The sequence below is a fragment of the Nerophis lumbriciformis genome, linkage group LG01 (assembly GCF_033978685.3).
Source record: "Nerophis lumbriciformis linkage group LG01, RoL_Nlum_v2.1, whole genome shotgun sequence".
Taxonomy (NCBI): domain Eukaryota; kingdom Metazoa; phylum Chordata; class Actinopteri; order Syngnathiformes; family Syngnathidae; genus Nerophis; species Nerophis lumbriciformis.
Genome location: NC_084548.2, coordinates 52,722,230 through 52,737,748, shown reverse-complemented (window position 1 = coordinate 52,737,748; position 15,519 = coordinate 52,722,230). Strand labels below are relative to the sequence as shown.

The 15,519-nt window shown below is 39.3% G+C and overlaps 1 protein-coding gene across 8 annotated transcripts in view; it reads left to right on the top strand.

The window, feature by feature from the left end:
• Positions 1-15,266, top strand: part of znf385a (zinc finger protein 385A) — a 176,963-nt gene extending 161,697 nt beyond the window's left edge. For 7 of the 8 annotated variants that reach the window (XM_061986477.2, XM_061986421.2, XM_061986413.2 and 4 more), the window contains 3 exons: positions 5,586-5,770; positions 7,935-8,027; positions 8,968-15,265. In XM_061986477.2, coding sequence (XP_061842461.1) covers positions 5,586-5,770; positions 7,935-8,027; positions 8,968-9,219 — 530 coding nt within the window. In that variant the 3' untranslated portion in view covers positions 9,220-15,265. Of the gene's footprint in view, positions 1-5,585; positions 5,771-7,934; positions 8,028-8,967 lie in introns of all 8 variants that reach the window. The other variant, XM_061986460.2, reaches the window with a different exon arrangement.
• The last annotated feature ends 253 nt before the right edge of the window (positions 15,267-15,519 follow it).

Genomic DNA, 15,519 nt, shown 5'->3' with positions numbered 1-15,519 from the left:
CGGACTTAGGTCCGCATGGAGCTGGAGGGGCGTGGCCTCCAGCTCCGCCTGAATTTCGGGAGATTTTCAGGAGAAAATTTGTCCCGGGAGGTTTTCGGGAGAGGCGCTGAATTTCGGGAGCCTCCCGGAAAATCCGGGAGGGTTGGCAAGTATGGTTTATAGGGTTTGTTGAACGAGCACAGGATTAATACACGGATATAACAAATTAGGTATTTAAGACCTAGAAGAGTTTTTATCTCTTTATTTTTTAATTTTGTTCAATCCCAGACAGGCTGTGACTTAGTTTGATGGCTTTGTAGATACACTGTGACAAAGTGTAAGTTTATTGTGTTCTTAATTGTGTTTTTGAAACTAAATAAATTTTTTCCCTCTGAATTTTCAACTAACTTGAAGTGTTTTGTCAAGAGGATTGTGGAGAATGTGCTTCTTCTATTTTTTGCCAAAGTAAAACAAAGAAAACAATATGAAATTGTCTTTATTTTTAAGTTATCATCCCATGATTGTACAAGTCCGGCCCACTTGGGAGTAGATTTTCCTCCATCTGGCCCCTGAGCTAAAATTAGTTTGACACCCATGCTCCAGGGAGTAACTTCTTTTTGTACAGTACAGTTAAAGAAACATTGACAGTTTGAGTATTTAACTTATATTTATTTGGAAACAATTTGAGAACCAACCATTTTCATGAAAAAGATTCGGATCCCTTTTAGCGATAGAATTATACCGATTAAATGTTCGTTAGAATGACGCATAAAAATAGATCCCGCACCCTATGAGCCTGATCTACCAAAAGTTTGCGTTTAGAAAAATGTGCAAAACTAATAGCGCACGTACAGTTGATCTACTAAGCTTGTGCGCAAAGGATTGCGTCTTTTAAATAAGCAAAATAGAGAGTTGAATCCATTTAGCTTGTCTGTCTTCATGCATACGCAGAATGTAGGCTGATTAACTGAACACACACAATACCGGGAGAGAAAAATGCAGATATAATCATTTTGCGCTCACAATGCGATTTATCAAGGCTAAAACTGTTCTGCGGCCACTGTTTTGCGTTTATACTTTGCACGTCTGGAATACCTGGCAGTTGCACCCAAATGCATGTGAGAAAGAAGGCGATCGCGGTGCAAAGACAAACGATTGAGAGAGATATTTTTGTCTGCGTGTGTCAACATACTGTATTTGTATAACGGGGGCCAGCCAGTGTGGCTGCGCCAGGTGTACGTTAGTAAACCTCACTCCCAGACAACTTCAAGAGTAGTGCTGGCGGCTGGTCTGCCGAGTGGTCAGCACACATGCCTCTCATACTAACCACCAGGGTCTGCGCCCCCATGCAGAATGCAGTAAAAACAAGGGGCAGCACCAGCTGGGTTAACTTTGGACTGTCGGAAATAAAACTAAATTTAAACATATTGTCTATTTAGCAATTTCATTTTATGGCTGCTGGGTGACTTAAGGGGCTAATTAAAACAAATGTTTTGGTCTGATGGTGTTTTTTTTTAAATAATGTTCCTTTTTTTATATGTTGGAAAAAAATTATTATAGAATTTATCTTTTGTATGAAAAAACATTTTGCAATATGCATTTTCTTGCACTGGATCATTTAAGACGCAGCATCACAACACCACAGCGCCTCCCAGAGCGCACCATCCCTGTGCTAAAAGTAGGTTCTGCTCTCCAGATTGCGCTTCAATATAGCCTACAAAAAGGGGTACCGTATTTTTCGGAGTATAAGTCGCACCGGAGTATAAGTCGCACCTGCCGAAAATGCATAATAAAGAAGGAAAAAAACATATATAAGTCGCACTGGAGCCCGGCCAAACTATGAAAAAAACTGCGACTTATAGTCCGAAAAATACGGTACTTATAATATGTGTGTGCCACATGTCAATGACATGATTAAACACCACACGTTGGACCATTAAATACCCCTAAATGTCATAAATGTTGAGGGAAAAGAGTGTCTCCATGGTGACACAAAAACTTCATTTAAATAGGGTGGTCTATATCACGAGTTATCAATTGTACACTCAGTCTTAGTAAATTACCTGCAACACACCTGCTGATAGAGCACACCATTTTAGAAGGTCCACACACTAATTACAACTTGTTATTTGGCTTTCAGTAGATCAGGCCGTATGCACAGTAACTCCAAAAATGATACCACAATATGAAGTCCAGCCCCCTTGAATGACATATTACTGTTGAAACTCAATGAGGGGAATAATCTGGAATCAATGACCCCGTGCATTCCCCGAAACAAAACTGTGCATGTTAGCAGCTACGGGATCTAAAAGTAATCGCGTGAAGACGCGAGGAGAGAGTACAGAAGAAAAAGCCAGGAAAGGAAGTGTGTGTAATGCTGTTACAGATTTGCTGCAAAGGTTTTCTGTCAACACATTGGCTAAGTTTGTATCTACATAAATGTTCTTTGTCTGTGTTGGTTTCCACATGTCAGTCGACCTTTCAAAGACAATAAATCCATCTATTTTCGGACCAAAATAGAAGAAAAGCGAAAAGAGACACCTCAAGAGAGCATTTCTGTCCTTGAGTGAATGCAGTCATGTAGTCTTCCTCCTCCTCCTCACAACTTCCATGCCCCAGAACCCCCCACCAACCTAACCCTCCATCATTCTGTAACCTTAACTCTGTTCAAAGGCCTTTAGGAGAGTGAAGTCTGAGCCAATGGCTTTCCTTCAAGAATAGAGGGCATAGCAAGGAGGGACTGTGGATTTAAAGTGTTGATGTGGAGATATGATGTGAACATAAGCATGTAATAATCGTCACAGACACACTTTTTGACACAAACTGTTTGTCAACAACATGCTATAACACCAGGATTGTAACCTCTAACCAGTGTTGGGACTAACGCGTTACAAAGTAACGCGTTACTGTAACGCCGTTACTATCGGCGGTAACTAGTAATCTAACGCGTTATTTTTTATATTCAGTAACTCCGTTACCGTTACTACATGATGCGTTACTGCGTTATTTTGCGTTATTTTTTATGTAGTATCGGCTAGAAACTGAGAAGATCTGAGTGTTGCAGCGCTGCTGAAGAGGCGACAAAAAAGAGGCGCGCCGCGCGCTGTCTGTGTATACGTGTGTGTGTGTGTGTGTGTGTGTGTGTGTGTGTGTGTGTGTGTGTGTGTGTGTGTGTGTGTGTGTGTGGGAGGGGGCGTGTCTGTGTCTACTATCAAGACGTCATGGCGAACCCCGAAGCCGAGTTTCTTAAAAATATATTTTCAGTACGTTTCTTTTATCGACCACAAAGAAAAGAACATTTTAGCTGAATGTAAGTTTCAAATATGCTGAAACAGCGACAAAAACAACATGCTTCGACGAAGCTAGTAAAGAGACACACACTCACCTCCACCTCCAACAGCGGCTGGATTTTAATGAGGCACTGCACACTGAAGGTACACACACTCTGTCAATTCTCTTATATACTCTTTCATTTTAAACTTTTAGAGTGTTTGATTATCACATCACTCTAAATGTTTAGACTATAAAGTTCACAAACCTAAAGAGGGATACTAGTGGGCCAGGCTAATATTTCCTTTTCTCTAAACTAAGTGGGGAAATGTGTAGAGTGTTCTGGGCTTCAGACATGATTTTATTTCAGAATTCCTTGAGAAAACGCCTGGTTAGGCTTTATGTATGTAGTGTGTGCCTTTCTTGTTTTACAGCTATGTTGTTTTTATGCTGTTTGTTACTTATGTATGTTAAGTTGCAGCTATTTAAAATAGTTTTGTCAATTTGTTCTGGTCTGAAACAAATTGGCCCTTTAAAACATATCTTTGTCTTTGTGTGTTGTATGTAGAGCACATTGCTTAGCAGAGTTCAGTGATGCAAATGTATGTCAAGTTGATCAACAGATTGTATTATTCTCCAGTGCAATAACAGTACTAAAATGAAGGCTAAAAGGGCATTAAATGGGGCCTTAAAAAAATTAAAAAATATATATATAAGTAACTAAATAGTTACTTTTCACAGTAACGCATTACTTTTTGGTTTAAGTAACTGAGTTAGTAACTGAGTTACTTTTGAAATAAAGTAACTAGTAACTGTAACTAGTTACTGGTTTTCAGTAACTAACCCAACACTGCCTCTAACATGTAACCTTATCTTTGAAGCATTTTTTCTGATGTTCTAAATATTTCATTTTTCATGTCCGAATGAAGCATCAACTGGTTAATCGTGCGGCAAAGTTGTCCTATAAGCAGAATATATATATGTATCATATATTTGGTAACACTTTAGTATGGGGAACATATTCACCATTAATTAGTTGCTTATTAAAGTAACAAAGACTTAATTTTGAGTTATTTGGACACTAGGGGAATATATAAGGGTTAGGGTTAGGGTTAGGGTTACTAATAGCAATAATTCAGAGGTTATTGAGGGGAGACTCTTAGTTAATGGCTTATTAATTATTAATTATCATTAATTGTTATTATTGTTATATTATTAATTATTATTAATGGCTTAAGGCCATGCAGAATAAGGTATTAATAAGTACTTAATAATGACTTTTTTGATTGATATATTTTTATTTCAAATATGCATAAAAACAAAAGCAAGCCTGATCCAATACAGTGCTGTAGCCTTAACAGCCATTATAACAAAATGAAAACAATGGAGAATAAAAAAACAAAAACAAATGAGCATTGGACTTTCTTTCTTTTCTTTTTTTTTTTTTTTATATATTTGAAAAGGAGTGAGAAGAAGTTTACACTTATTTAATCCCACCCCTTTTCTTTAAATCATAAATTACTCTGAGCTACAACTACTTGTTCACTCTATGTACAAACGTAATAAACTTGTATATACATAAATTATAGATATATACATACATATGCACACTGCACACATACATAGCCACACCATTACCACTAGCAATGACTAATTAAGAGCCAATATGTTATTAATTTGTATGTTAATAAGCAACTAATTAATGGTGAATATGTGTTCCCCATACTAAAGTGTTACCATATATTTTTTTCAAAAACAGAATTATATTAAATCATAAATCACACAATTACAACAATAGCATAATAGTTGTAGTGCTGATTTGCCACACACATTTTGATAAACACATAATTATGAATAGACCACATGTCTCTCTGGAACCATTTGTGGTTTGTAGTAAAACCGTTTTATGGGTTCAGTAATGTCATTGATGCATGCACATGTGGGACACATTTTTTTTCATCTTCCCTTCAATTGAACATCAATCGACTATTGTAAAAATAATAACATGAGAGAGGATATTGAGTTCATATGCTGTTGCTCACCTGCTGCACAGCTGTGTGACTGGCGGCCTCTAGTGGCCATATTGGAGTACTTCGTCAAACACAGTCTGCAGCACTAATTCCGCCCTTAGATCTAGATCTGACCAATCTAAGTCTATGAGCACGAACTGATGAAGCCTACTCGGATGAGAGGCGACACGTCTTCTAAGACAAACCACACAGTCCAGTTGCGATCGATTGAATGCCCTGAGAGATAGAGTCATCTAGTATTAAAAACTGCACATGATGTGGTAACAGTCAATGGTATTACTGACCCGCATATGTGTGTATGTGCAGGTACCAAACACAAAACCATCTTGGAGGCGCGGAGCGGGCTGGGCCCCATCAAATCATATCCACGCCTGGGCCCCAAGCCCAGTGGAGAGCAGGGAAGTGGGCCGGTGGACCCAAACACTCAGGAAAGAACCTTCCACTGTGAGATCTGCAATGTGCGGGTCAATTCTGAACAGCAGCTCAAACAGGTTTGTGAACAAAGTTATATAAAAAATATGTTTACATATGGACAAGTCCTTAGCCATTATGGGGGCCCAAGGCTAACCCAGTGATTGTGGCCCTCCACATTACAAAAAAAAAATGGATAGATGTTGATAGTCCAACTCTTACTGACTGGTATACACAAGCTATGGAAAGTATATCAGTAAAAAAACTGCATTTAGTTTAGATATTAATGAGTCATATACTGGAATATGGGATCCATTATTTAAATGTGTTTTAACTATTAAATAAACCCAAAATATGACTCATTTTATCTTTGTGGAAAATATTGGACTTCCATCCTTTTTCTACCGCTTGTCCCTTTTGGGGTCGCTGGAACCTATCTCAGCTACAATCGGGCGGAAGGCGGGGTACACCCTGGACAAGTCGCCACCTCATCGCAGGGCCAACACAGATAGACAGACAACATTCACACCCACATTCACACACTAGGGCGAATTTAGTGTTGCCAATCAACTTATCCCCAGGTGCATGTCTTTGGAGGTGGGAGGAAGCCGACAGACAACATTGTGTTGTCAAGCTTATGAGATGGAATGCAATTGTAAGATACTGTGACACTATTGTTAATTTTTTACATGTTTTTATTTTTTTATAAATGGCTGTGATGATAACGTCAATGAGGTATTTCTAATCACTGCTATGTTGTAATTCTTATTAAAATTGATACTGTTGTTGATATTATATTATTTGACTACTTTTGGAGTGTTTTGTGTCATGTTTGTGTGTCCTCTCAATTGCTCTGTAGATTGCTATTCTGAATGTTGCTGGGCCGGGTTTGGTTTTGGAATTAAAATTGTATTATAATGGTATTATTGTGTATTATTTTGTTGGATTGATTAATTTAAAAATTAAATAAAATAAAATAAAAAAATAAAAACTACAAAATGGTAATTTACCATATGTTGTGAGAAACTACCAAGGTGATGAGAGTCACTGATCCCAACATGTTTACTGTAATTGACAAAAACATTATTCAAAATGTAATATAGTGTAAGCAATTCTTTAGCTCGCTATTATTGTAGAAGCCAGAAGTGTGTGACTGGTGGGAAAAAGAGTAGATTTTAATTTTATTTTTTTACGGCTGCAATGTTGGAACGGGGGACGAAACTGTTGACAATAAAAACGGGCATTTCTACGAAGATAGCCCTACATTTTACCAGACCTTCAGTTACAATAATTTACTATTTTGAGCACTTCAGTATTCACATATTTGTAATGAAAATCATCACTCTCCACTTACTTCACCTCTGCATGCTGACATGCAGCAATGCTGCTGCTGATTAGTACTGCTGTAGAGCACCTACATCCGGTGTCAGTGAGAAAAAAGTTGCCACATCGGGTAGTTTGATTAAAAAAATAAAAAAATTACAAGTTTTTTCCCGCCTTCTCCTCTTCTCCATTTGGGTAAACCTCTCCAAACCGCACCATGTTTCTTTTGGAACGTCTTCCTTAATCAAGTCTGCACATGCTCTTTTATCCTGCACTACAACGAGCTAATGCAACAACATTCCGTTGTTATCTTTACTGTAACGTTCAAATTTGAATGACAATAAAGGAAGTCTAAGTCTAAGTCTAAACATGTACAGCAACATGGAATAGTCCATTGAGAAGGGGAAGGGGAGCTGTTGAAACAAACAAGATTGATTAAGTATGTTTATGTTTCTTTAATTGCACAAATTAAGGCAAGACTAAATAGATACCGGAACTTTTTTAGGAGAAGAAAACTGTATCAATGTTTGGCCATTATACAGGGAGTGAAAATAGAAATAACAAGGAGTTAGAAAAAATGATGTCCAAAATAAAATGCTCTGTCTGCTGACTTACAGCCTCTGTGGTAAGTCATTCAAATTGTGTTCTGCCCCACCAAACACATGTTTGTGCACCAGGGCACAGTCATTCTGGAACAGAAAGGGCCTTTACCCACCAAAAAGTTCCTATAATAAAGATTCAAGAGGAACAAAAGGGCCCAGCCCAAACCGTATACCTGTACCAAGATTTTTGTCCTTGTGCTTGACATATTTGTAAAGTTATTTGATGATGATGAATCATTTGAAAGAACAGATGTTATAGTCATATGTTTAATACAGACTAATAATAAAAGTAATGTGTTATTTGTTGGATTTGTTTCAGCACATATCAAGTCGAAGGCACCGGGATGGCATGGCAGGCAAGCCAAACCCTCTCCTCAGCCGGCACAAGAAGCACAGGGGAGTTGATCTAACGGTAACATTTCTAGCAAGTCTTGCTATACTTTTTTTTTTTTTAAATTTGTGGTAATCTGAACTAAATTGAACTATAAAACTTCTCAATCAAGCATAATCAAACATCAAATTATGGGCCTGATCTACTTGTGTCTATTAAAACATGTGCAAACTTGATTGCACAGCTGCTCTACCAAGTCTGTGCACAGCAGATTGCGTCTCTTAAATGAGCAAAATAGAGAGCCCTATCAATTTATCGTGTTTGTTATAAGAGGAGGAGATGCTGTATAATTATTTAGTGCTGACGCTGTGATTTATCAAGACTGAAACTGTTCTGCGGCCTCTGTTTAAAAAGATCCCGTCTCTTTCTCTGAGTTTTGCGTACAAAAATTAAATTTGTAAAACATAGTAAACAACATTAAACTGTATATAGGTTAAGCGTTCCTCAGCACACAGATGCTACACAAAAGTTCCTGCAGGTCAAAAGTTTCCTTCGTGTTTTTTTTTCTTATTTTTTTCTCTCCGTTATCAAGTTTGCTGTAATAGAAATATGCAAGTAATGGGAAATACACAAGTCGTCTTTGCATACTCCGTAATGGAGGTCATGTGTTCAAAAAAATAGTTTTAGGACCGTCAACAACTGTGTTCAGCCAATCAGCGGTCGACAGCACAGCCCGCCCCCTCGAATGTTCCAGTAACCTTCCTAAAGTCCCACCAAGCTGGCAGGAAGTAAAATAGTTTCTAAAGAAGTAAATCTACCCAGTTAGTTTTTGGTGGAAACACAGTTAGAACTTTATTTACCTGGTTAATGGGAAAGTTCCTGAAAACCTTTGTGCGGTGGAAAAAGGGCCTATTGTTAGTAAAGTTATTCTTTGTTTTCCTAATATTTCTTCCTGTTCTATTTGTGTTTGCGTAGCAGAAATTAATTGAGAAATTAATTCTCACTCCTTTGTGCTATTCAGCCCTCTCTGAACTTCTCCAAGGATCTCACCAAAGCTTTGGGGGCAGGCCTGCTGCCCAGCCCCTTGGCTCTTGCTGCGGCAATGGCTGCCGCCGCTTCCAGGAACCCACTGGCTCTCCGTGCGGCACCTCCCACGCACCACCACCCGCACCACCACCTGCTGCAAGGACCGCCTCTAAGCCACGCCATCCTGAGACCCGCCCCTGGGCCCATACGCACCGCCCATGGGCCCATCCTCTTCTCCCCTTACTGACATATCACACCATCTGACTTGGGACTGGTTGGGATCAGCCTCTCCAAAAGCACACTGTGAAGATACAAACATGATCCACAGACCGCAACTGATCCAAGCTTATTTAAACATGTCCTGGGGGAGGAAAGAAGGAGAACTTCAAGTCTCTCGTATTTCCCTTTACCTGAAACCCTTTCTCCATTTCAAAGACTTGCGAGTGACCTGCAGATGGAACGGGCAGAGAGGAGATATTCATTATCCATTGAACTTGTACATCCTGTCGCTGTAGCCAGACATGGTTGCTTGAAGAGCTACAGAAGACACACCATCCAAACCACATGGACCATATCATCATTCTTCTGCCATCATAAAGCATCAATGTGCTCTTCTCATCCTATGCACTTAAAAAAACAAACAAAGACAGTGATGTTTTTTCAGTAGTGTAGCTTTGTGTGCACCACATGTACTAATGGTGGTAGGAAGTAGTGCATATGACCCACAACAATGTAAGTAATATTTGCAGACAGGCAGGTGGAGAACTCTCTTGTGAGAAGGTGAGGTGAGAAGAGTGTTAGCATGGGTCATTGGATGGTTGCATGCAGAAACACACATAAATCTATGTTTTAAAATAGATTGCAGTGAAAAAAAAAAAAGTATTTCCACCGGGCAGATCTGCAAACCTCAGTATCAGTCAAAGAAAGGAAGCCTCAGCAAGGCCCGAAACGAGAGCAGTTTGGGACATATAGGAGAACTATCTGTGTTTATATGACGCTGGTTGACTTCTATAAGAACATACATGTTGAGCTTGTACACTGTATTAATATGATTGCTTCAGAAGTAGAAAACAACCAGTTTTTTTAAGTGCAGTAAAAATATCCCTTATTTTCACACTAATGGCCAAATGGTTTTTGACTGTATGCTATTTAGGTTATCAAATGCATTTGGTAGTGCATAGTGTACTAAGCATTCAAGATACCTAAGAATAGGGGTGTCCCGATACAACTTTTAGACTTCCGATACAACACCGATGTGGGAGCTTTGAGTACTGGCCGATTATCAGATATGATATCAGCACAAATCATTCATACATGTGTTGTTTTGTTGTGTGGAATGTTAGAACATGTTTGATCACGTTTAATTACCGTATTTTTCGGAGTATAAGTTGCACCGGAGTATAAGTCGCACCTGCCGAAAATGCATAATAAAAAAGGAAAAAAACATACATAAGTCGCACTGGAGCTCGGCCAAACTATGAAAAAAACTGCGACTTATAGTCCGAAAAATACGGTACTCAGTTGAATTACTCAAATAGAGAACAATGGTAGGTATGAAAAACACTAACCATATGACAGACTTACAGTAGGAAATGGATTCATATGGCCCCATTCGTGGGTGGATCTCGGGTGTGAGGAAGGTGGGGGGGTTAATCATTTTGCCATACAGTCTGCTGAAAATGATGGAAAGCGCCGCTCTCCATAGCAACTGACACTGCGGTCAAAGTTGGTAATTGCCACAAAACACATTTTAAGATATTCACCACTCCCCTGCCGTCTGGGGGCTTAAGTGGATAGTGCACCTTCCAATTTGTCACGTTTCATGTGTCAGGTAGACCTTGAAGAATGAATCCCCTTCCTATTGTATGCTCTCTTTAAGTTGAAGTGGAGGGGTAATTTGTTTTTTAGTAACACCTAGTGGCAACAATAATCAATTTCAGGTTTTGATGCAGTCAATTGAATGATGTGGACACGTTTGTTACTGGATACTTTTTAATACACTTCTACCATGGAGAATTTGTATCTAAGTAAAACAATAAGTATTTGATAATTGTTTATATTGACAAATGTGGTGTTTTAGACTGCTATATTGTTCATTCAGTCTTTGAAGGACACTAATTACGTATGTCTAGCTTTTACGCTAATGTGTGCTTAGCTGTTGTGTAGATGCTTGCCCTTAGTAGCCTACTATATAGCCTACCATGTTTACCTTTTCAAGATTCAAGAGTCTTTTTAGTCATTTTGCAAACACAATGACATTTTCAGTGAGGCTCTCAATAAATGGAAAAGTTAAAATAATGACACAAAATATTTAAAAAAAAACACTCTCCAAGTACAAAATGGAAAATGGAAAAAATATTTAAGTGACTTTACTGAAATACTAGAAAATACCAACATTGTGTGCTTATTGGAAGACATTTAGCTGTTGGCTTTGCACAAGTAAACAAGCTACAGGACACTGACACCAATATCGGATCGGGACACCCCTACCTAAAATACTTTCCTATGTGTTTACGTTCCATTTGTGGTTCTATGGTTATTATAATTTCCCTATTTACAGTAACTGGTGTCCTTTTGTGGTGGTCTCACACAAAGTTTACACTTTCGAGGCATATTTTTCCAGAAGTATTTGTTTATAGCTACTCCCTGTCATGCGACTTCAAATGTTCCACTGTCCTGTGAGTGCCGTATTAGCGCCATGATCACTGCAAATACTACACATTAGGGAGAGTTCACATCGGGCTTCCACGCAGCAAAAACCTGTCACTAACCTCACATAAACCCAGGTGTTCAATCATTGATTCACACTGTGGGTGGTGCAGCTCCACTGTGTGTGCGCTAACGTAACCAAGCTGTTTCTGTGTGCAACCTCACATCTGGGTCCTGCAGGGTCGAACTTTTGTATGACGCCGTTATCTGTTCCAGCGCTTTCACATTCACTCGCTCCTCACCTTCCTGTCAAAGTGCACAAAGGCTGCATTCACACTGCAGGGTATGACGATAGCCCATAATGATTTTTTTTATTGAATCATTACCCAAAAACTTCAATGTGTGGCTAAACTGAACGGAAAGTGTCACAGCGATGGGAAATTAAGTTCTACTATGTTTTAATAACGTCTAAAACTGGTTCTCAAATTTTTTCCCCAAGTACCACCTCAAAAACACTTGGCTCTCCAAGTGCAACCATAATGACCAACATACAAATACAGTGGTGTAGTAGGCCTAACTATTCATTAAAAACAAGGCAGAGGTTTTATTTAGCAAGTATATTTAATATGTTTGGCCACTGTAACATTACACAGTTTGAACAGTAACACCGTGTTTGAATATTTAATTAAGTGATTATTTAGCATATCACTAGATAGAGCCACAGTTTGAGAATCCCTGTTCTAAAATATCATATTTTTGCCACTGACGTTTTTCTGCGACTTTGTCCACAATTTACTTTTGCACCCTGATCGTTCAGACTGCTATCACATCAGATCCATATCTGATAGCCACAGACGAAAAGGCCTGAGTCGGATTAAAACATCGGAATTACACTGTTAAGTTAAAGTTAAATTACCCATGATTGTCATACACACACTAGGTGTGGCAAAATTATTCTTTGCATTTGACCCATCACCCTTGATCACCCTCTGGGAGGTGAGGGGAGCAGTGAGCAGCAGTGGTGGCCACGCCCGGGAATCATTTATGGTGATTTAACCCCCAATTCCAACCCTTGATGCTGAGTGTCAAGCAGGGAGGTAATGGGTCCCATTTCACATTGATGTGAAAAAAGCAGATACTAAGAAAATCTGAATTGACCTGCAGTGCGAACATAGCTATAAAGTGGTGGACACATTAATTTTGGCAATCTAATGCTAGGAAAAAAGCATTGGGAGGGAGGGGGGATGGAAGCCAACAACATCCATGCATCCATCCATTTTCTACCGCTTGTCCCGTTCGGGGGCCCATCAATGGAGTAATGATTGAGTTGAAGCCAGCTCAAAATCTTCCCTTCCAAAATTGAGAGCCATGACTTTTGTTTTCCTTCACAAAGACTGCTGAGCACTTTGTTTGATTTTAGACTGGTTTGAATTATTTCATGCATTAAGACAAGCAAAAAAAAAAAAAAAGAAAAAAAAAGAAGGCAGCACGATTTAATAGCCTAGGTCGTAAACACAAGGATGAGAGTGTTGATAACCCACAGACTTGTAAAGGAGTCACAACTGATGCCGCAACTGAGCTATGGAGATGTACACTGTGCCCTTTTATTTAGAATCAATGAGCTCTAATGTCTTACCTTTTGTCTGAATATTGCAATGCAATGAGCATTTTTGTATCGTTATCATTGTGACATGTCTGGAAGTCAAACTGGCTTTTCGGTATTCGGTTCTTCCATAAGTCCTCCTGAGGGCGGACTGAGAGAGAGAAATGTGTTTTTTAGGGGTCGACCCTTCATATTAAAGGGCCTTTGTTTTGCTTGGGGGTATCTCTGCTTTTGGGAACAGGGTACAAAATGGAGAGACGAAAGCTATAGACTTGTGTCGTTTGTTCTGTGAGGAACATTTGCAATGCCATTACTCCAAGAAGAGGCTGGCCTTGTGGTGTCCACCATTGTGCTCTTTTGTTTTTTTTGTTGCAGAGCAGAAATCTTCTTCATGAGTCCGTTTCGCAAGTGAGGAACTATTCCAGGGTCTGTGCTCTTCTTCCTGTTGGTGTGTGTAACATATGTGTTCTAGTGTGTGTTGGGACTTGCTCGCTTCCCATGTCGTCGCCACCTGGAGTTATAGAGTGGCCTAACACAGTATGGTACATGGGACCTCGATCCCGTGTACTGCAATCTGGCCTGTCCGAAAGGTTTGAAGCACTCATCATCATTATTCACACGTGGGAGAAAATATATTAGATTCCTATTTTCAGAGCAGGTGTTCCATGTTAGCTGTGTTTCGGCGACTAGCCTTAGCCTTATTGTGCCCTCCGCCTCTCCTGCAGCAGAGAGCGAGAGAGAAGAGAGGCTATGATGTACGTTTGTCTTGCCAATAAAGTTATTTTTTTGAATTTCATCGTCAGATGGACAAAGAGTTTGTATAGTGAACTGTAGCAATACCTGACTCATTCTGGCTACTCTTGTTTATTGCAATAAGAAAATGAACAATACATGTGTACGTGGGTAAATCATTATTATAAATGTAATTTAAAAATGACAAACTTTATGGTAAACAATGTAGGTATCAAGAGAAACCATGGTGGAGAAAAGTAAATGTCAATAAATCATTAATCAAATAAAAAGTGGGTAATTGTCATTGAATATGTCTTCTTCCCATCTGTCCATCCAATCAACTATCCATCCATGCATTTTTTACCGCTTGACCCTTTTGGGGTTGCTGGAGCCTATCTCAGCTGCATTCGTGCAGAACCATCTACTGTATTTACCAGTGACGTGCAGTCAGGGGAGGCAGGTGAGGCGGGGCCTCACGTGCCATCATGGAAAGAAAAAAAACGTAAAAAGAAAAAAAAAAAATTAAATTGATATATGTATCCAGTGATTATACTATAAAGTTATTTTCCATTTAGCTTCACAAGTTTTAGATAATTTTTATTCAAAATCGCTGAATTTTCAAATTTGCCGTTCAAATACTGAGAAGAGACTTGCGGTGAGTCACCAGCCAGTAGAGCCTCAACATGGATTGCGCAATGACTCGGCTAACTGCTGGCCTGCTGTGCAGTGAGACCGTATTGCTATATGAATTATATTATACATTTCCATAGTTTAGTTAGCTAAGGTATATAATGTACAGTGTATTTTGTCAACAACTGTATGTGTGTAATGTATTTCTTGTGCTGAGCAATCATAAAACACTCTGCGAAGACGCACTGGCTGAGGCTCGCAGTAATCCCGACTCCTGGTGGTAGAGGGCGCTAGTGATCCCAGTGATCATTCTTGCGACTACCCGGCTGCAGAAGAAGTGACAACAAGCAGCAACAGTTAGTAGCGATCGCTTATTTTTCCTCTCGCCTGGACTTTTAACATGGAAGATTACATATCTAAAATAAAACAGTTTTCTAAACTGGACTTTCGATGGAAGCAGGAGGTAATAATTAAAGAAGGATCTCCATCGAGACAGAGAGACTTTTAAAACTGAAGAAAGATAAGGAAGACTTCTATAAACAAGTTATCGATGCTTTTGTTCAGAAGGAGCAGCGCATGGACTTCATTTATATGTAAAGGTAAGACCATAATAACGTTTTTTTTATTAAATGTGCTTTTTTGTGTGCAACAGTTTGTATGTGTAAAGTTAAGTTAAAGTACCAATGATTGTCACACACACTAGGTGTGGTGAAATTTGTCCTCTGCATTTGACCCATCCCCTTGCTCAACCCCTGGGAGGTGAGGGGAGCAGTGGGCAGCAGCGGCGCCACGCCCAGGAATCATTTTTGGTGATTTAACCCCCAATTCCAACCCTTGATGCTGAGTGCCAAGCAGGGAAGAATGCTGGTATGAGCTTTTAAACATAACCCGTTAACTGCTGCCAATCAAATGGTGAATAAGATACTCTTTAGG